The sequence below is a fragment of the Lepidochelys kempii genome, chromosome 2 (assembly GCF_965140265.1).
Source record: "Lepidochelys kempii isolate rLepKem1 chromosome 2, rLepKem1.hap2, whole genome shotgun sequence".
Classification (NCBI taxonomy): domain Eukaryota; kingdom Metazoa; phylum Chordata; order Testudines; family Cheloniidae; genus Lepidochelys; species Lepidochelys kempii.
The window spans coordinates 178,547,313-178,570,221 of record NC_133257.1 but is presented as its reverse complement, the minus strand read 5'-3'; the positions used below and the strand labels follow the sequence as shown (position 1 = coordinate 178,570,221).

Below are 22,909 nucleotides of genomic sequence, written 5' to 3'. Positions count from 1 at the left end.
TCACATCTGAGCTGATAGAAAATTCTCTGATTAGTATTCCTTTCACAGAGAAGGTAGAAAATCTGGACATCTCCTGCAAAATTAGCATGAGGGAGGTAAAAAGGAAAAGCTATGTAGAATACTCAAAAATATTTAATCTTACAGATAATTAAACATGCCTGTAAACTTCTGTATCTCTTGAATATTGGATGAGGACATAGGAAAAGGCTGATGAAACGTCAAGAAAAAGCAAGCGGACAAATCCATGCTGAGTTCATCAGTCAGTGGTAAAAAAGCAGGGTTGCTGGGAAAGAAAGGGTAGAAAGGCAAGCTTGTTAAAGAAGACACTGTTGTGACAAGGATTCTTAGTGTCCGGGTAAAATGGTATAGATGATACTCTTTCCACCTCAAGAAAAATCTCCCTCTGGAAAATGCAAGTATAGACTAGATGTCATAAAGCAAAGTCTATATGAAGATTGACAGAGAAGGAAGGTGAGCCAAAAAAACCAGGCAGAGCAGTATACAAGGATTCTTGCTTTAAATTGGTGCTCTGTGGTTCATTTTCAGTAGGGGGTGAGGGGAGTTTCCCCTCAAGCCTACCCCTTGTATTACCTGTTCAGACAGTCAGATTAAATGATGCTGTTCTAGGAATAAGAAAAGGAGTACTTGTGGCACCTTAGAGACTAACAAATTTATCTGAGCATAAGCTTTCGTGAGCTACAGCTCACTTCAAAGGATGCATTCAGTGGAAAATACAGTGGGGAGATTTATATACATAGAGAACATGAAACAATGGGTGTTACCATACACACTGTAAGGAGAGTGATCACTTAAGATGAGCTATTACCAGCAGGAGAGCGCGCGTGGGGGGGAGAAGGAACCTTTTGTAATGATAATCAAGGTGGGCCATTTCCAGCAGTTGACAAGAAGTCTAGGAACAGTGAGGGGTGTATATAAATCTCCCCACTGTATTTTCCACTGAATGCATCCGATGAAGTGAGCTGTAAGCTCACGAAAAGCTTATGCTCACGAAAGCTTATGCTCAAATAAATTGGTTAGTCTCTAAGGTGCCACAAGTACTCCTTTTCTTTTTGCGAATACAGATTAACACAGCTGCTACTCTGAAACCTGTCCTAGGAATGGTCATGCAAACAGTTTAAAATATTACACAATTTAATTACAATACACTTAATTTATATACCCTAAATAAATCTAAAGTTAGGGGCTTGATGCAGGAGTTACTGGATGAAGTTCTTTGGTCTATGTTGTAAAGGAGGTCAGACAAAATCATCTCATTGATCCTTTCTGATCTTAAGATCTGTGATTCCATGGAATTCATACAGTTAATATGAACTTGGACATAATTTTAAACTCTTTTGGGAAAACAGTCATCTGATTATGCAGAGTACTCCAAAGACGGATAATGCCGTCAATACAGTAGTGTTGCTCTTGTCTAATAATGGGTTTGCATCTCTATTATATGATCACAGGATCAATACAAATGATGTGAGGGTTTAATGTCAATGATTTGAAAGTCCATTTTTATGTTCAGAAATGTCAATCGTGCCTTTGAATCTCACCCATCTCCTGTCTGAGAATCCACAATTAACGGAGAAATGGGAAGTTTGTGTGTTGTGTTTGAACTTCCAACAGTTACAAATACTTTTATTCCACATACTTGGGAGCCTGAAGGAAGAGAGAAGACAGATATGAGTCAGTGCATTTTTTCCCCTTATGAAAATATAGATGAACATAGTGCTGGTGAAAGATGCCAGACTAGAAGGCCTGGTGTATTTCAGGTCATCTATTGTGCAGGCACAACCTAGACAGCTACAACGCAAGATCTCCATCACCTAGCCAAAGATTGCCTTAACCCAGATTGCCAAAGATGCCAGTTTGACCATCATAGCGGATGCTCTTTTGTGACATGAACATCTCTTCGCTAAGGACCAAAAGACCACCAGTTCCATTTCACACAGGTTACTGAATGACTTTTGGTTGCTCCCATGCTCGTCTTTATTAGTACCAGCAACCTAGAAGTGGCAAAGTCTCCAGTTTCCTGAATGATCATGTCCCTGCACGAAATAAGTGCATCACAGGGCTCCGTTTGCCGCAAACTATATGCATCTTTCTGGACTCTGCTAAACAAGTAGTTTACAAGTTAATTTGTTCCCACCTTAGTGCCAATCATGAAGAACCAACGCCTAGAATGGTATTTCTATAATTGTTCAACTTACAAGGAAACTTTTTACATATGAACTTGGATGTAGTGAAACTTTTACAAGAAGTAGAATCTATGCCCTAAATTGTTTCCAATTCCATTTAGCAATCTTCTGGTCAAAAGGGAACTCATATTGTAGAAAGATAGTTACTTCACTAGTATTCACTTCGCGAGTTCACCCTTTAACTATACTTGATTCTTTTCAGACTACAACTGTAACAACTAAAGTCCAGTTAAAAAAAATAAGCTATTTTAAATTGTTACCAGGATTCAGCTCTTCTTCCAGAACTTGATAGGGAGATAGATAATATTCAATGCTCATAGGGGTCCCTGAAGTAGAATTAAAAATTACAGTTGCTTACTACAAAACATCATCAATTTTGAGCTGGCAGTTAAAAAAAAAAATCCTTGAGAGAACTGGGTGCAAATGTAAAAATACACCCTCAAAAACTTACATTTGTAAGTAATGTTCAAGTCATTATAGTGTTGAATTATATTTTACTGCTAAAATCTCAGTGAGAAATGTATAGAATCAATTTAATATTTTGAAAGGTCTATTATACTTCAATTGTTACAGAGCCTCATATTCAGACTTGAAAATTTAGCAATTGAATTTAGCAATATTTTAATCTCTCTTCTTAATACGAATATTTAAATGTTAGAATTTGGAACGAACATCCAACTAGAATACACAAATAAAGTTTCTTAAAAATTGACTCATCTGCTTGGGGGAGGAAAGAAAGTAATAATACATAGACAAGGGACTTTCATATGGAGCTGAGCAATAGCTCAGCATAGCAAAAACGTGTATTCACAATACATTTTATGCAAATGTCTGAATTCTGACAGTTAAAGCCCAAGGCCCCTGTTGACTACAATCTATGACGATCTAGAACAAGGTGCTAAAACCCATCAATTCGAGTTAGTCCCCTTTTTAGGCAAGCAACAGTATCACTGTTGCAACTATGGTGAGTCTCATAGTTACTCCCAAAATTCCCCACATGACATCAGAAAATTAGCAGCACTGTTTTTAAGCTGGTATGTTATCAGGCTGCTGGAATATGCTAGCTATATGGTCCCCAGAGCATCTTTTCATTACTGTAAATGTACAGTGCCCAGGAATACAGAACCCCCATTAAGCATTACTCCAAAACAAATAATAAATATAGCTAATGATGCAGCTCAGTACTGAAGGATCTTTGCTGTGGGCACACTGTTTACTCAAGTTGGGGTTTGTTTTTTTAAATCTAAACAAAAAAATTACCTCCAGTTCTTGGCACAAGGTGTCCTGCTTTTCCATGAAGTACTTCCGTAACTCTGTTTACATCTTGTGTTCTAATTTTTTTTACAAAATACACACAGATCAGTGGTTCTAGAGAGACAGTGCTATTTAAATCAATATAAAGCCATTTCACTCCATTAAATATTCTCTCTTCTCTTTTGATTGCCTTGGCTTTAGGTTTTGTGCAGTTCTATGGCAGTTTTCAGAAATTCTCTCAGTCAACTCACCACTGCCCTATGTCTCTTAGTGGCATCATGCATGGTCTTAACACTTGTATTTCCAGCTTCAGCTGGGGCTCACTCTGCTCCTTTGTCAAATTTTCAATATGCAGCAAGCCTACCCATGTTTTGGTTTTGTACACCCCTGGCTCTAAAGAGGTGGGGGAGGGGGTGATGAAAGTACTGGAATGACAGACACAGTACTGCAAGGGCAAGGTGGGAGGAAGTATAAGTGACTTGGATAAACCGGTACTCAAGTAAGACTCACACTTCAACTCATGTACAGTGCAAGTATTTAATAATGAGCTGCAAAATGGTAACAGGCTGAAAGATCTACCCAGCCATACAAATAGCTTACTCATCAATTCATAGTTAACTGCTCAGGATATTTGCTGACAGATTGGTGACTAGTGAGGACATAGCATGTTAGCTCAAAAAGAAATGAATGTTCTTAATAAGGAAACACTATGCAAAAATAGTCTAACTGTATGTTCTCACGTTACAGCAGGACCTTGTTTGATGAAGCAAGTCAAGTAGACAAGTCTCCAGAACAGTCTTTTCAATTTTCAGGGTTCCCAGAAAGGAGGCTGAGTCACATTCTGGGGTGCAATCCAGACCAATGAGGGGTCGTATCACCACCTGCCCTGAAATCTTGGGTGCCTCACGATGCTTTGCTCTTGTAGCTCCCAACCTGGGCTGCTCACAAACAGCCTGCTAGTATGCAGGTCACACCCTGAGTGACTGAGTATAGCTGCAGCTCTGGTCCAGCGGCCTGTCAGCAACATACCAGTCACACTCTGGCTTCCAGCAGCCTTGGTTACTACTTGCAGGGTGACCCCAACACACTTCCAGTACTGAATTTACCCAAAAACGTGTCTTCTGCACCATCCAGCCCTCTCTTGGGCAGTTTAGGTATTAAGAATGTTGACTATCAACTCTTTACAGGAGAAACCAAACTGCCACTTTAACTCGGATTACTGAACAGTTCAGTTTAAACACAGCACTGGATTGGTTTGTATTTAAAAAAATGAGACGTGTTTAACAAAAGAAGATAGGATTTTAAGTGAATTCAAGCGTAAGAGATAAAGTTAGAAATAGTTACCAGCAAATAAAAGTGAAAATATGCATCTAAAACTTAAACTAAAATGCAAATTTGCTTCGTCTCCTGCCATCTACTCCCCATGCTTTCTGGAGGACCCTGTTTATTACTTATATGTAAATTGAAGTAAACACACATTCCTTTGATATAGGATAGACCTATTTAACAACTTCTGCCTAGGCAGGGCTGTGTGGTTTTGAACACGTGCTAAGAACATCATATAGGGACATAAGTGCTGACTCCATGGGTGCGCCACACCTACGAGCAGCCCCACGGATCAGCTCCTCCACCTCCCTCCCAGCGCCTCCTGCCTTCCACAATCAGCTGTTCAGCAGCATTCAGGAGGTGGCGGGGGGTAGGGAGCAGGACCTGGGGCAGAGTGGGGCTTGAGCACCCCCCAGGAACTGGGGAAGTCGGCACCTATGTACAGGTGGATTTCATAACTATACATATAATGTTGCTACATATATTTTGCCATGATATTATTGCCCTGTGAGTTATTAGTTTTCAAATGATACCCTTCAAGGCATATTTTGTACAAAGATTATTACGATAGTGTATAGGGTGTGACTACAGGGGTGCTTAGTGTCATAGGCACCACCTTCTCTATCCCCGTCTGCCACGCACACACATGCTTCTGGAAAAGGGGGAATTTGTTCAACAAATTTCGAGGGTGTAAACTGGTCTGGTGGCAAGTTTTTCCTTAGCCACCTCCAATCTCATTGCTAGAGCTTAGATAGACTGTGAGGCCCCTAAAAGCTACACAGCACACTATTCCTGAAAAATGACTTGATTTATTTTATAATTGTATGGTAAAAATGAAAAAGTAATTGGAATATAAATATTGTACTTACATTTCAGTATGATACTTGAGCCTGTAGTTCACATGTGAGCCTTACCTGAAGCATAAGGCCTGGAGCCCAAGCCCTGCCACCTGGCAGTGAAGCTGAAGCCCTGCCACCTGAGGCTGAAGCATGTAACTTAGCTTCGCAGGGGGTCTCTGTGGCATGGGGCCCTGGGCAGTTGCCCTGCTTGTCACCTCCTCATGCCAGCCCTGCATTTGTGACCTCCCTAAACCTATCCCATGACCACCCTTGGGGCTGCAAGCCCCAGGTCGAGAAACATTGATCTAGAGGAGTTGAGTACCCCCAGAAGACCTTTAAGTAGCCACAGGGGTAAACATACCCCTGGTTGAGAACTACTGCTCTAGCTTATTTTCCTTTCTCTAGCTTAGTTTAGTCACAGTGGAAGTTTAGACATAGGGAAAGATAGGTTAAAGCTTCCACAATCTTGAAACTTATAACCACAACTTCCGATTCCCACAGACACACTCACACTTAAGGCATTTTTACTTAGGACACCTCCTTGCACCCTGCCCCCAAAATTCAGACACTACAGCCAGGTGACCCCCACCAAAAAAGAAAAAGCCCTTCTGCTGGCCCCAAACTGGGAACTACACCTATAGGAGGGGACAGTTTACCAAGCACAATGATAAGGAAGATTATAGTTCATGGCATAGCCAAGTCTGTCTTAGACGTGCAGTGGTGTTGGAGCTTTGTTGGTCCAAGGATATTAGAGAGACCAGGTAGATGAGGTAATCTCTTTTATTGGACCAATTTAATCAAGTTGGTCCAATAAAAGATATTACCTCACCCACCTTGTCTCTCAGACATGCAAGTCTAAGAACTGGACAAACAGACAAGTTATGCATTTGGACTGTAAGGGTACCTATCTGTGAGATACAGTGCAATTTTAATATGAATAAATTTGTAACCCCATTTCACTAAACACCGAGCAACATATTAAGCTGGCATAAATCACTTTGTTTTCAAAATCAATGGAGCTTAAACCAGCTGAGAATCTGGCCATATGTCTGTCTTCATTTCAGAATGCCTATTTGTAATATATTTTACAAACCCCATACCGTGCATAGGCAGACGGGAGAAGAGTCTTCCCTGTTTATAGCCAAGGCATGAACCCACAGGTGAAAAACAAGCCCAGCTATAAAAGAATCATAGAATATCGAGGTTGGAAGGGACCTCGGGAGGTCATCTAGTAGTCCAACCCCCTGCTCAAAGCAGCGCCAATCCCCAACTAAATCATCCCAGCCAGGGCTTTGTCAAGCCTGACCTTGAAAACTTCTAAGGAAGGAGATTCCACCTCCCCCCAAGGTAACCCATTCCAGTGCTTCACAAGAACAGAGAGGAAAAAGGAGGCAGAAAGTTCTGAGATAGCAGAGGGACAACAGTCTTACACCAGGCTGCCTCTAAGAAACTGGGCAAAGGAGACAAGAGACAACTGCAAGCCTAGAGTTTAAGGGCTGACAGACTCAATTTAGATTAATTTATGGACAGATCTAATGGGAGGCAAATTGAAGGGGACCAGTTAAGAGAAACCTTGAACCCTTAGAGAGACTGCACCAAGGGCAGTCGACAATGTGGTACCAGAATTGGGGATTGATCTCAACTGTCCCGGCAGAAAAAGGAAGCTTTAAAAAAAAAAAAAAAAAGAGGAGTAGTTATATATCTATATTCACACAAGCTATGGAGGTAAATCAGCTCCAGCAACGGCTGGCCGACTCACAAGGACAACAGCAGCAGACGCAGCAACGGTTCAAACAGATGGCACCACACCAGCAACAGTTGTAGCAACAGATGGCAGAACTAGCACCAGCTGCTGCTACTCCGCCCGTAGAGGAAATGTGTCTCCCATACTTCAGGGAGCCATTCCAATCTAGACACTTTCCAAAATGTTAACCAACGATGGCCCAGAGTCATTCTAGGTAACTTCTGAAAGGGTGGCCACGGCCTCTCAATCGCCTCCAGCCCCGTGGGCAATCGGCTTGCTCCACGCCTCATTGGGGATGCCCCGGCAGCATACCGGGTACTTGACGATGCAGTGCCCAGAACTATGAACAAGTCAGGATGTCCTTATTGGGTAAGCCCCAGGAGAACACAGGCAGCTGACTGGTTTCTGGACAGGATAGGTTACAGGCAGCCCTATCAGGGTCTGTGGGTAAGATTTCCCTGAGATAACAGGCCCACCATTTTAGGCATCCCACCAGCCTCTCATCCCCAGCCTACACAGGAACAAAGGCCCAGTGAAAGTTGGAAGAAGGATGCTTCCTCCCAGCTGCTGGAAGACAAAGGACAGACTTGATAACCTGTTACTGCTATGGACAACAAGTAGCAGTGATAAGACTATGAAAGGGTGGATCCCCCGAGGACACAGGAATACCCCTATTTTGCCTTTCAGGCAGACTTCTTGTATTGCTTGTCCTGGTCTACGCAACTGCAGGAGATATGGACGCAACTACTAATACCCCAGGTATATCATTGCAAGCGTCTAAATTCAGCACACACACACACAACTGCGTGTGCAGAGCATCCTGGAAAGGACAAGACACATTCTAGGATCCTGGACTGATACTCTTGGCCAGGGGTCCTTAAAGAAGTCAAGAATTTCTGTGCATCATACCCCAAATGCTAATTAGTGGCCACAAACTGAGTCCAGCAGGCTCTACTAGTATCCCTTTCTTTGGTGGAGATCTCATTTGAATGAGTAGGAATTGATCTTATAGGCAGAGCCCCTGCTAGCCTATTGGGGACCCTAAGCAGGAATATGTTTGCCCCCCCCGCCCCCAACACACACAATACTAAAACACGCAAGTTCAGCGGGCCCCCTTAAGATGCTCGGGGCCCTAAGCAATTGCTTAATCTACTTATGCCTAGCACTAGCTCTGCTTATAGATACCCTACAGAAGGGCCACATTGGACACCAACATATACTTGTTATTGTGGACTATGCCATGCCGCTCCAGTATACAAATGGCAAGACTATCACTAATGAGTTGTTGAAGGTCTTCACACGGGAAGAGATTCCCAAAGAGATCCTGACAGACCAGGGAACAAATTTCACATCCTGGCTGATGAGAGAGGGCTGGGAACTACTGAAAGTCAAAGCATTATGCTCATCTGTGTACCATCTGCAGACGGATGGCCTAGAGGAGAGATTTAATCAGATGCTCAGGAGAATGCTCAATAAATTCATTATCCAGGCACTCGACATTGGGACTGACTACTCTTGACCCTATTCTCCACCATCAGGGAAATATCTCAAGCATCACCATGCAAACTGCTGTCTGGGCAAGAGGCATACGAGACCCGGTATGGGAAACATGGAAAATCCAGGTTCCAAGAGCTGAACACATAGTACAATTATGTCTTAAAGCAGGGGTAGGCAACCTGCGGCATGTGAGCTGATTTTCAGTGGCACTCACGCTGCCTGGGTCCTGGCCACAGGTCTGGGGGGCTCTGCATTTTAATTTAATTTTAAATGAAGCTTCTTAAACATTTTTAAAACCTTATTTACTTTACACACAACAACAATAGTTTAGTTCTATATTATAGACTTATAGAAAGGGACCTTCTAAAAACGTTAAAATGTATTACTGGCATGCAAAACCTTGAATTAGAGTGAATAAATGAAGACTCAGCACATCACTTCTGAAAGGTTGCCAACCCCGTCTTAAAGTTATGGGACAGACTGGAGGCTATGGGGGCATAGGCTAGAGAAAACCGCAGAGAAGCGTAGGAACAACAACATTATAAGAAAGGGGCACGAATGCATGCCTCCCAGATGGGCGACATAGTTCTACTACTTCTTCCAAGCTCTGAATCAAAGCTAATGGCCAAGTGGCAAGGTCCTTATGAGGTGGTAAAGAAGGTAGGAACTGCGGACCATTTAGTCAAACCACCAGGGAAAAGGAAAAAAAAAAAAGGAACAAGTTTACCATGTAAATTTGATGAAGCCCTGGAGAGCCAGGGAAAACCTGTTCATCATGCTGAGGAACCAGAATTGGTATCCTAAATTAATGACTGCCTAAAAGAAAGCTCAGTGCCCCTCAGGGAGAACCTAAACCTGAAGCAAAAGGAACAGGCATTCCAACTGGTGGCCGCTTTTCCAAAAGTATTCTCAGCACCACCCCACAAAGACATCCATGGCCCACCATCACATTAATATAGAACTTGTTAAAGTAATACAGAAAGGGCTCTGACCAGTCCCCAACAAATTGAGGGGAATCATCAAGAAAGAGTTCAGGACCATTTTAGAACTTGGGGTAATAGAGGAATCCCAAAGTGACTGGAGGAGTCCTATTGTGCTGATTCTAAAGCCAGTCAGCTCACTGCATTTCTGTATAGACTTCAGAGAGGGGAATGCAGTTCCAGAATCTGATGCCTACCTCATGCCATGGGTAGATGAACTCTTATACTGGTTGGGAGAAGCCTAGTATATTACCACTCTGGATTTGATGAAGGAGTACTAGCAGAACCCCTTAAGGCCAGACTCTCAGGAGAGGACAGCTTTTTCTATGCTGTTCAGCCTATTTCATTTTAGGACAATACCCTCCAGGTTACATGGGGCAGCAGCTACTTTTCAACATTTGATGTACTTGAATGACAGTCATTTATAGCAAGAATTGGGATTCCCATCTGAATAAGGTAGCCTCCGTTCTCCAATCCCTGAGGGAAGCTAAGTTAATGGCTAACCCTGCTAAATGCTTGATAGGAAAACGGGAAGCTTATTATCTAGGACACATGGTTGGCGGAGGACAAATCTGCCCATTGGTGAATAAGATTCATGTCTTACAGTAGGGGTGGGCAAACTTTTTGGCCCGATGGCCACATCTGGGTGGGGAAATTGCATGCAGGGGGTAGGGGCAGAGGAGGGGTGTATGAGTTTGTTCCTTAGATATTTTTAAGGTCCAGCTTGACAAAGCCCTGCCTGGGATGATTTAGTTGGGGTTGGTCCTGCTTTGAGCAGGGGGTTGGACTAGACCTCTTGAGGTCTCTTCCAATCCTAATCTTCAATGGTTCTGTGACAGGAGAAGGGAGGCAGAAAGGCCTGGGATAGCAGAGGGGCAACAGCACCATGCCAGGCTGCCTCTAAGAAACAGACAAGGAGACAAAAGAAGACTGGAAGACCTGGGAACCTGGATGTTAAGGGTTGGTAGACTCAGTTTAGGTTATAAAATGTATGGACTGGTCTAATTATAGGTGAATTGAAGGGGACCAGTAGGAGAAAGCTGGGACCCCTAGAAAGACTGCACCAAGAGCAGGTGACACCAGGGCAAAGATTTCTAGCTTCCCATTGGGAGAAAACCCAATATCCATGTATACAGCTGTGAGCAATTCTATTATACCAATTTAATAATTTCATATTGCAAAAAAATATGAACCAAAGGCATTATGTACTCAAGATTACCTGTACAGAAGGGACATTGAATATAGATCTTTTTCCAAAGATTGCAAGGCGAGATATACCTTAGCTTTCATGTCACTAGAAAAGAGAATACGGATTATTAAAAATTAAATAATTGACAAATAAATGATAATTGTATTTAAGAGATACAACCTATTTCCTGGAATCTGATACAGATTTAACAGGCCTTCTAGAATCTTTCCAAAGGCATCATAATTCTTCATCCTAACAATAAAGAACAATTATTACAGCCAAAATACCAAGGATGAATGAAACACACCATACAGCTTTATACAGTGAGGTGGAAATATTTCATATGGTGCATAGAAACAGTGATGTTAACCTGGTTATAGTATTTGGCATCTCACAACGTTGTTAAGAATTTATTTTTTTTAAGAATATATCAGGAAACGTGAAGTCTTGACTAAGGCACAAAGCAATGCAATTAAATCTGACATTACTTAAGTATGCATCAATGAAAGCAATCAACACGCATGGTATACGTATCTATCAGCTAGAAACAGCACTTCTTGACGTTTCAATACAGTTAGTTGTGCACTAACACTCCCCCATAATATAATGAACCCCACAGATAGTTATTTCATCAAAACATCTCCAGGTTTTCTAGTCACACTAAATCTCATAACACCCCTGTGAAATAGACAAATTTTTAAACAGTCTGGATGAGTAAATTGAATCACAGAGGTAAATGGGATCGGGCAAGTTGAGTCTCAATTTACTCGAGGATACACAACAAGTTAGCGTTAGGGCCAGGAATATGACTCAATCTCCTGACTTCACCACCAGACCAAATTCTTTCTCCAACCAGAAACTTAAGCAAACCATTTAATTTATCTCTGCCTCAGTTTTCCCATCTAAAACATGGAGATAGCAATACTTCCGTACTTCACAGGCACATTTATTAATCTTATTTCACCAGTGTTTTGAGGCCCACAAATGTAAAAGATGTAATAATACTTCTCCATTTTTATAACATTTACAATAGGGTCCACCATTTGCCAATTAAAGACCATAAAGTAAATGAATATCTGAGATGGAGTTAGATTGAATGGTATACTCTAGCGGGGTGGTTTAATGTACTTTCCCCCTTATTACTACATATTGTAACTACACATCTTTTAAGATCATAATTTGGGAGCAAAACATTTGATGCACTTTATAAAGGTACTATTACCAAAGGTGAATGAGTGAGAGAGAGAGAGAAAAAGAAAGTTCTGAACTCAACTAGATATATGTATGAAATTAAAAATGTTAATCGTTCAGTTTGAGACAAATAATGTTTATGACCACCAATGTGCAATGCAGGCCCTCAGCTAGAAGGGCAGAAGTATCCTCTGTCTTCCATTTCTCACCCATCCTTGTCCTTTTTATTCCAGTAAAAAAAAAACACACACACACTTACGTGAGATACCACACTCACTGAAATATACTCATTGGAAAGAGCAGTTGACCAAATTTGTTTTTTAAAGTAGATTTTAAAATCGAATGAGCTTTTCATCTGGCCTTTAAAATGAAGGTCACTTTCGGAACAGGAAATGTTTAAACAGGTCAAGAAATATTTGGCAGTAAGAATTTTTAAATCCATTGCACAACATCCTCTAGAAATATCACTAGTGGAAATGTGAAGACCCTTTCTCCCTTTTACATTATGAAAAAGAAACAGAACAGATTATTCTGATTTATTTGCACTGCCACAGTAGAAGATTGATGAAGAACTGAAGAAAAAGAAAAAGAAAAAATCTAGGGAGTGTCAGTTCAGTGTCTGAATACAACAAAAGCTAATCTATGTAGCAATAATATTTGGAAAATAATTTTAAGAATCCATGTGTTTCATTACTAGCCAAAACCATAATTTGTACAATTTTGTATGTATTGTCCACTCTTTTTGATAAACAAGGGTTTAAACTGTGTTATGTAGCCCTGCAGTCCTTATAAGATAAATACACATATTGTGTGTGTTCAGGTGATAGAAAAAGCCAATACACGTTGTTGAATTTAATGGAGTCGCATCTGCTTACACAAGCAGTTACTCCAGAAGTGAGCATAGAAACTGCAGGCAAAATGTATTTCCTTCCCTTTATTTTACAGGCTATAAAGAATTAAAAACAAAAAAACCCCTCTAATATGAAGCATTAAAGCTGATTTTTTTATATTTTTAATATAGATATGTTTAAACGTGGACATTGATAAGAAGAAGGAAGAAATTAAAACACTTTCTGGTTTCATACTTAAAAATACAAAATTATTTTAAAAAAATGAAGTTTTCAGCAATATGTAGCTTACAGATATTAGGATGTTTAGAAGAGAAAATTCTTGTACTATTTCCTTTAAAATACATTGCTAACTTAAATGTTTCAGAAATTATTTTCAGAATAGGTTCAGGACTATTCAATAGTTCCCTTCCAATCAGCCAAGGAATTCTAAGCAAGTCTATACCTTAGAAGCTGTACTAGATCATCACAAACCTAGAGAAAAAAATAAATGAAAAGGTCAGAGACTTTCCTAGCACCCTTTATGAAATACCTCTGTAAACATTTTACTGGTAACATTATTCTTCATTATTTTACTCAACAAAATTTCCTCCAAGAAATCAAAATCATATTATATAGTTAGTTATGCTAGAATCTTAATATGAGAATACTAGGAAAAGAGTGGCTGTGTGACTGACAACTACCCAAGATAAATTCTATTTCTAAAATGCATTTTTATTGGCATCTATTGTGCTGCAGTTTTCTGAATATGTACTTCCATTCTTAATAAGATAACTCAATATAAATGACCGATTTTCCTCACTAGGCACATTTGTTCCCGTTTATTTTGAGTTAATTTGTATTCTTTTCAGATTTTGGGGCTGACAGCCCTAAAGTCCTCCACACTTCCGTTTAGCTACAGAACAACAGCACTGACAGCGGCAGCGCAAGGTTCTCCACACTTTACCTACCAGGTTGTTTCACCTAATATACACACACACACACACACAGTGATGTTCTATCAATATTTTAACAAGGGGCTCCCAGAAGATTCCCCTGTAATAATCCCCATTAGCAGGAATGTGTGCACGTGTATTGAAGATGGCTGAGAAATCCTCTCTCATAGTGGGCTCTAGCCCATGAAAGCTTATGCTCAAATAAATTTGTTAGTCTCTAAGGTGCCACAAGGACTCCTCGTTGTTTTAACAATAATTAAACTGCACTTTACTGGAATTCTTAGCACTTGAGGAATATATTTAGTATGTTGAACATAAGTGTTCAACTTTTGTAGGGCTTTAAGAAGGGATAGATACCTGGTGGAAGTTCTGGATGTGACAATATTTAAAGAGGAAGAAAGAAACAGAGAAGTCACCCTACTCTTCCCTTATGCTTGGTGGTAGAATTTTAACAAAACTCACAAGAGCTCCCTCCAACACATTATAGTACTGTGAAGATGTAAAATGCAGTACAAAAAACCATTATCTAACTACGAGAATAGCTCAACCGGCTGCCTACCTGTTGAATCACTGTCATTTAGAATGCTAAAAAGGATTCCAAGAAGTATCAATTGCTATGTGGACTCGTGTCTTCTAGGAACTAGACTCACATTATCAATACATTTAGGTATACAGGTATATTTATGCCAGCTAGTGTAACAGTCTAATGGAAGTTTGTTCGGTAGCAGAGAAGTATCTTAGTTGGTGTTTTTCCAGCCAGTTACAAGGATCCCATTATGAGTCACTTTCAGAAAAAAGAGCCATAAAAACAAGATTATGTTTTGTTACACAAGGAGCATGATTTGAAAAAAAGAAAAGAAAAAAAAAAGAAAACAGATCAACTTTACCACAGGAGCTTCTCCAGGGTGAGCCAATTTTACATCTATCACCTTTCCATCTTTCTCCAACTGAACTTCTATATAGAACATGTCTGATGTTAAATAGCAAACTGTCCCATTGGGGCTTATGTGAGATTTCAACCTAGAGAAAAGGAAAAAGCATTGTATACCTGGAAGTTTTGTTGTGTGAAGAAAGAAGGCTAGTTTATTTTATTTGGAAATGTTCACTGCTCTAAAATAGCTGTTCCTTGGCTTAGCATCTGATAACTACCCAACCAGAGAATATACTTATGATCTTCTCTTCTGTGATTTGCATTATTATCAGCAAATATTTACCTTAGTCTTTGCATGACTTCCTCAACCCCACCAGAACAACCACTTCTAAGAATGCCACAAATAACTCATTAAGAGGTAGGGTGACCAGATGTCCTGATTTTATAGGGACAGCCTTGATATTTGAGGCTTTTCCTTATATAGGCACATATTACCCCCCCCCATACCCCTTGTCCTGATTTTTCACGCTTTCTGTATGGTCACCCTATTAAGAGGGGACAGTTACATATCCTCTTTTTCTTCCACATAACACAGCCCATTAGAATGTCAAGTCAAGAAAGTTCAAAAAAAATTTTAAGTCATCCATATGGTAATTCTCACTGGATTTGAGGCAGTTCTGTTTCATTTACACTTAATGCATAAACAAACTTACCCCCTTTGTTTGGATAAAAATTCCAATCTGTTCATCACAGTAGACAAAGATTTAGCTGAAAAGGGGAAATTATTTAATCAGATTTTAATTTTAGGAAAAATGGCAATTTTTGGCTTCAGAAAGTATGATTTAACTAGTGTATATAATACAAGAGATAACATTTTTCATTAATAATAAACATTAACCAATGCTTGAAGAATGATTTATTGGAAGGAGTTAATTCTCAAGATCAGGGTTTTAGAATTGTTTTAACCCAACTTCAACCTAAATATTAATCTGTAATGTCTTTGGGATTGAATCTACCCTCTGTCTTTATACAGTTCCTAGCACAATAGAATCTTAATCCTGATTGGAAACCTCTATTCATATCGCGGTAGTGCCCAACCACACTGCTCTGTCCTCCTACCTTCCCCCCCCCGACCCCGATACGGGCAATTTCATGGAATGTTCAACAATGGATTATGAATTTTCTTGTATCTTGTTACCATTTAAAGTCCTCTGTATCTTCTCCAAGCAAGAGAGTAAAGGATGATGTGGGGTAACACAAATGGAACCTCGAGGTGGTTTATCCTAGCACAATAGGGGAGGAAAAAGGATCATTCCAAACATCACCAGTCAAAAAGAAACTGGATTCTGTGTATGAATTAGAAAGATTCAAACCCAATCCAAAATAAAAGCAGCAGCTATTTCACGCCAAAAAGAATTTTATAATTTCACATGAAGGTGAAAGCAGTTCACCACGGCTCTGATTCTGCAAACTCTTACACACGAGTACTTTATGCACATGAGTAATAATAATACTCAGCTCGAGAGTAATCCCTTTGAACTAAATGGATTGACACCCTAATACTGTAGCAATTGACAAAGCCTTTTTTAATTATTTGTATTACCATAGCACCTACAAACCCAAGCTGTGGAGCAGGACCCCACTTTACTCGGTGCCGTACAAACAGAGAACAAAAAGCTAACAGTCTAAGTACTTAAAATAGCACAAGGCCTGCTATCCATAAACTCTTTGGGCCAAATGCAGGCCTTTTCTGATAATCTGAGCTACTTTCACCAGGCTTCCTAGGGGCCAATCCAGAAGTTTTTGAGTTCTTGGCTTCAGGAAGAGTGTGTCTGAGTAAAAAAAATGAATGAGCACTAAGTAAGGACTTCTTTTGGTAAGCATTTACAGGATCAGGGGCCAAGTTATATTTGAAAATGTGACGTTAATTAGAAATTAGGATCTCCAAGCCTCCTTGCTGGCAGGCACTATCTAGAAACCTCCAAAATCAATCAGCAAAATTATGTTCTCATTTTTGTTAAGAGGATATTTTAGTTAAATATTAATAACGAGGGTAGAAGGAGGACATGGACACAAATGTGATTTGCTACTTCTAGGCAGTATTCATGACTGTACTGGAGCCACCATTATTTATACAAGGAGACACTTAAATTCAGTAACCAACATGGAGAACCAAAACCACTGGTACCTTAAAAGTTAAAATTATAAAAAATAATCTAAGTAGAAGCCTCCCAGCTGACCCGCAGTCCCACACGAATGGCCAATCCTGAGCTCCTTACGTAGGTCCCAATCCGGCAATGATTAACTGGGACTATTCACATTGCGTAGAGTTAAGGAGGTGTCTAAGAGTTGTGGGGTCACAACCTTAGGGCTCATTCATTCTTTACGGAGGCCAACTCCCGCTGAAGTCAAAAACTGAGTGAAGACCTCAAGCCCCTAAGAAATATTATGAAAGTTGCTAAGATTACCTAATGAGGCCTGCATTTGGCCCAAAAGAGTTAATGAAAAGCAACGCCCTGCACTGTTTTAAAGTATCCATGTCTATTGCTGTAAAATAAACAGAAGTCAGGCTTTCATAGGTGTAAGAAAGCTCCATGAAAAAGCTTCACCTGAAAAAAATAATAATAATAAAAAAAAAAAGTCCAAGAAAAATTTCAGATTAGTTAGAGACATTTCTGTTATTTGCCCTTTAGTCAAACACCCTCATCTTATCCAGCTGCCAACAAACTTGCTGATACTTCTTACCATGCAAAGACGTACAAGTTTCAGAGTTTCAATCCATGGTTTTTGTGCATATTTTAGATGCAGCTTGTCCATTAAAGCATTTGTTGAAATAAGTTTCACAGAATCTGCAAAATATTTTGAAATTTTCTAACACATGCAATATTGTATTTTACAAGTTACTTTATCAGTAAAAAGAAAGTTTATTCATTATACCCATTCTACTTAAACTGTATAGATAAGTTCATAGATGTTGCACTTCAAGTAAGGAAGCAGAGGAAAGATGGATTTGAATTTTGTGTACAAGAATTTAGTCACAATAGGCAGTGTTAAAATTTCTCAGGGTGCAGTTCTTTGTGTTAGTTTTGTTTTTCTACATCTTTCAGGGGTTTTGTGCAGGCAAATGTAGACTCCAAATAAAAAAGCATAGACAAGTCTGCCATATATTAAAGTGACTTGCTGGACCCATGAATAATTTGGCAGTGTGTGTTCCCTTTGCACACTGACATTACAAACATTGAGGCCTTGACCCTGTCCTGAGCTCCATGTGGACAGAACCACATGCCAACATGGGGCTCATTGAAGACTTAAGGCTTAATTAGCCTACTGAGATGGGCAAACAGGGGGCAGACCCGTCTTGATCCCTGGCACAAGGGGCGAGAGCAGAGGGAGAAAGGCAGCCCCTGATGGACAGGGAGAAGGGAAAACAAAAACCACCTCCGAGGAGCTGTCAGTGTAAAAAGGAAACAGGACCACCCCGAGGCCAGCAGTGACAGGGGAAGAGGAACAGGAGCAAGAACCACACTGGAATCAGGACCCGGGCAGCCAAGCCAGCGCAGTGCTGCACCTCTTGAACAGGCCGCTCCCCACTCCACAACAAAACAGCGACCACCACCACAGGAGCAGAGACGATACAGTCACTCAGTCCAGTAACAGTACCCCCCTCTACTTTGTCCTGCAGCTCCCCTTCCTCCTCCAGGACACAACCAGCAGCCAGCCAACTAGCCAGGAGAGACCCAACGATGGTAGCAATGGTGGGGTCAATGACTCCTCTCTGGAGAGCAGGCCACCAGGGCCCTCCAAACAACAGGAGGATCTGAGAGGGGCAGGGGGGAGGGGGAAGTGGGGCAACAGCAGCTGCACCCACTGACAGCTGATACCTGACCCCACACTCTGATCACTTAAGCATTAGTTAGCTCCACCAGAAGATTATGGGATGGGTATAGGAAGTATTCAAACCGGTTCCCCCTCTGTGGCACTGGATGGGGATCAGTGGTGGGAAACAGAGCTCAGGTAGGAAGATCCAGGAACTATCCTGACAATAAATGTCACTTGGAGCAAGGAGGAGCATTCCAAACACAAAAGGAATGTTCTTCTCACCCAAGAGAGAAAGTCACCCCCAACAGCCGGAGAGGGGAAATATCACCCTAATTGCTCGAGCTCATAACCACATTGGGCAAGCTTTCTAGAATAGTATCAGAGGGGAGGAAATGCCTCTCCCTCCCCCAGCTCACAGGTGGGGATTAGAAGGGAGGTTGTATGTGCACCCCTCACATCAGAGGGACTGTTTACACGCCGCTTTCCGAGTTGCGCACAGCTGCCTGCCCCCACTGCATTCAGTGACTACCCACGGGGGAGGGATTTGGGGCAGGGCGTGCAATGCACCCTCAGAATACAAACGGCACGGACTGGAGGGGGTGTGGTTTGGTGACACACCAGCAGCTCCGAGAGGCTGGGGGAAAGCAAGACCTCCGATCCCAAGTACCGAACATGTGGAAGCGGTTTGCGGGTAAACAAGGCAACCACATCTTCCCAGTCTACTCCGCTCCGCGTAAAACCCCCAGCCTGGGCAAACCTCAGGGGCGAGCAGAGCCCCAGCCCCGCTGTGCTTTCCTCTCAGGGCCAGCACGCCCCCGGGCCACGCTCATTTCCCAGCAGCACCCTGGGACCCTGCCTCAGGAACCTGGCTGGGGCCAGGAGCGGAGGGACTCCTGCTCGCTCCTCGACTGGGGACCGGGGAGAAGCTGCGTCCCCAGCACCCTCTGCATCTCCAGGCTGTTTGCGGGGCTGGGTCCTCGCTCCCCCAGATACTTGCAGCAGCAGCTGTCACCCATTCACGGGAAATGCTTCCTAATGAGCCGGAGCCGCAGAGGGCACGTGAGGAGCCCGTGAGTCTCCCCCACACCCAGCGCAGCCCTCAGCCTGAGCAGGGACTTCCCCCGCCCCAAGGCGGGGGCTGCTGCTGCTCTCTCCAGTCGGGCCGACAAGCTGAACGGGGCAGATTTTTAAATGCCTCACTCACACACAGTAAAACCCTATCCCCGCCCCTTCCCGAGGGAGAGCCTAGCGCACGGCAAAATCCCCTACCGCCTCTATCCCTTGTTTCTTGACTTTAGCAAAGCTTTTGACACGGTCTCCCACAGTATTCTTGTCAGCAAGTTAAGGAAGTATGGGCTGGATGAATGCACTATAAGGTGGGTAGAAAGCTGGCTAAATTGTCGGGCTCAACGGGTAGTGATCAATGGCTCCATGTCTAGTTGGCAGCCGGTATCAAGTGGAGTGCCCCAAGGGTCGGTCCTGGGGCCGGTTTTATTCAATATCTTCATAAATGATCTGGAGGATGGTGTGGTTTGCACTCTCAGCAAATTTGCGGATGATACTAAACTGGGAGGAGTGGTAGATACGCTGGAGGGGAGGGATAGGATACAGAGGGACCTAGACAAATTGGAGGATTGGGCCAAAAGGAATCTGATGAGGTTCAATAAGGATAAGTGCAGGGTCCTGCACTTAGGACGGAAGAACCCAATGCACAGCTACAGACTAGGGACCGAATGGCTAGGCAGCAGTTCTGCGGAAAAGGACCTAGGGGTGACAGTGGACGAGAAGCTGGATATGAGTCAGCAGTGTGCCCTTGTTGCCAAGAAGGCCAATGGCATTTTGGGATGTATAAGTAGGGGCATAGCGAGCAGATCGAGGGACGTGATCGTTCCCCTCTATTCGACATTGGTGAGGCCTCATCTGGAGTACTGTGTCCAGTTTTGGGCCCCACACTTCAAGAAGGATGTGGATAAATTGGAGAGAGTCCAGCGAAGGGCAACAAAAATGATTAGGGGACTGGAACACATGAGTTATGAGGAGAGGCTGAGGGAGCTGGGATTGTTTAGCCTGCAGAAGAGAAGAATGAGGGGGGATTTGATAGCTGCTTTCAACTACCTGAAAGGGGGTTCCAAAGAGGATGGCTCTAGACTGTTCTCAATGGTAGCAGATGACAGAACGAGGAGTAATGGTCTCAAGTTGCAGTGGGGGAGGTTTAGATTGGATATTAGGAAAAACTTTTTCACTAAGAGGGTGGTGAAACACTGGAATGCGTTACCTAGGGAGGTGGTAGAATCTCCTTCCTTAGAGGTTTTTAAGGTCAGGCTTGACAAAGCCCTGGCTGGGATGATTTAACTGGGAATTGGTCCTGCTTTGAGCAGGGGGTTGGACTAGATGACCTTCTGGGGTCCCTTCCAACCCTGATATTCTATGATTCTAAGGGGGAACCGGAAGCTCAGCGACAGCAAAATGCCCGCTCCTTAGCCCAGCCTGAGGAGAGGAGACAAAGCAAAAGCTCATCCTTCCTATTTTGTTCCACCCCCGAGGTAACAGAGATCGCAACACACCCAGCGACACCCCTCCTCGCTCCCCATCACGGATTTCCCTACACTCCTTCCCAGTGTTGCCAGTTCAATCATTTTCCAACCCCTCCCTGTAAATTTAAATACCCCTCTGATTTCAGTTCCCCCCGGGGAAAATACTGTCTCCCATCCTTTTGTGCCCCAAGAGGAAGAATAAATAAACACACGGGGGACGAATTCATAATAAAGCAGTTATGCTCCCACACCAGAGCTGCCCTTTCAGTCTAGGAGCTGGAATAAAGGATGTAACCCTCCATGCCATTTGCATGGTGTCCCACTGCCCTTGGATTTGGGGCCCAACAGCTGTTCCCCAGGCCAGCTTCCACTATTTCTCTTCATACTTCCTCTGTGAGCCTCAAGGACCCGCACCACTCCCACATAGAGCGCAAGGGATGGGCAGTCGTCCCCCATCACCAGGCTTAATCTCAAGTACTGTCCTTAAACTTGGTCCCTAAACAGAGGAGTTATGGAGTCTTTGCTCTGAAAGGGCAGCCCAACACTGGAAGGAATGCAGTACTGCCTGAATGTGTCTTGTCTACATCATATGGTATTGTTTAGATGTATGGTACTATTTACCTTTGTTCTTTTTAAACAATGCCTTCACACCATTATCACCACACATGCTGTGAAGTCAGACTCATAACATATAAAGGTACTGGTCCCACAAACACTTAAGTGCATGAGTAGGATGTGAACAGTCCCATTGACTTCAGTAGGATAACTCAAAATTATGAAGTAAGTGTTTGCAGGATCAGGCCATGGGCCTAGTGTAAGGGTGGCAGGGGGGCATTGCCCCCCGCTCCCCACAACTGCAGGCATCAGGCAGGCTTGGAATTTCCCCCGTGCAGCTTCTTTGGCCTGACTGGAACGGCCCTCCCGCCCCCAAATATAGAAGTCAAACTATGCCTATGATCAGGGCCTAACAGTCTTGTGGGAAGTGGGACAAACCTTTGAAAATCAAGGCCTTATCCCACAAATACCAGGACAGGTGCCAGAACCACAGAATAAAACAAATGTATTTTAAGCATGCAGCAGGATGAAGTTACATGCTTAAGTCACAGTTTGCAAAATGAGGTGCTCAGTTATGCTGAAGATGTAATTAAGTGAATGCCCAGCTACCCAAATGTTTCTGTATTCTTATTCGGTATACTTTAGTCTTAAACTCTGAAGAGCTACAGTTTGAAATTTTTTGAAGTGACTTCCAATATAATTGCCAGCTTTAATAGGACATCTTTTTGAAAATTTAGGCCAATATGTTTTCAGCAATTCCAGAGAATCATTCTTTGGCTCAGATTTGTTTGTATTTCTTACTGAAAAATAGGCTTCCTACTAGCCAAGACCCGTTTGATGGCCTGAGTGAAATGAGTTGAAATCTCAAGCTAATTTTACTGAACATAGATGTACGTCACATAATACACCACAACAATTAGCAGTACCGAGTACTTCAGTGATAATTTTCATCAGAGAGGCCAAGGCTCCTGGGCCTGATCCAAAGCCCACTGAAGTTAGAGAGTTTTTCCATTGACTTTGATGAGATTTGATCAGGCCTTGAATGAGCATGCAGAATGAATTGCCCTCTCACCCTACAGAAGAGAATGCCTCCAAAATATAGTGAGAAGGTTTGTGCTGCTTG

The 22,909-nt window shown here is 42.3% G+C and overlaps 1 protein-coding gene across 1 annotated transcript in view; it reads right to left on the bottom strand.

Annotated features, from left to right (window-relative positions):
* The window catches only part of LOC140906148 (mediator of RNA polymerase II transcription subunit 1-like), a 31,497-nt gene extending 9,599 nt beyond the window's left edge, over positions 1-21,898 (bottom strand). The window contains exons 1-12 of the mRNA XM_073329652.1: positions 21,853-21,898; positions 17,624-17,727; positions 16,077-16,161; positions 15,592-15,646; positions 14,895-15,027; positions 13,518-13,546; positions 11,214-11,285; positions 11,064-11,138; positions 3,465-3,535; positions 2,465-2,530; positions 1,560-1,665; positions 159-283 (exon numbers count right to left, since the gene is read on the bottom strand). Of these exons, the coding sequence (XP_073185753.1) occupies positions 159-283; positions 1,560-1,665; positions 2,465-2,530; positions 3,465-3,535; positions 11,064-11,138; positions 11,214-11,285; positions 13,518-13,546; positions 14,895-15,027; positions 15,592-15,646; positions 16,077-16,161; positions 17,624-17,727; positions 21,853-21,898 (967 nt within the window). The remainder of the gene's footprint in view (positions 1-158; positions 284-1,559; positions 1,666-2,464; positions 2,531-3,464; positions 3,536-11,063; positions 11,139-11,213; positions 11,286-13,517; positions 13,547-14,894; positions 15,028-15,591; positions 15,647-16,076; positions 16,162-17,623; positions 17,728-21,852) is intronic.
* Between the last annotated feature and the right edge of the window lie 1,011 nt (positions 21,899-22,909).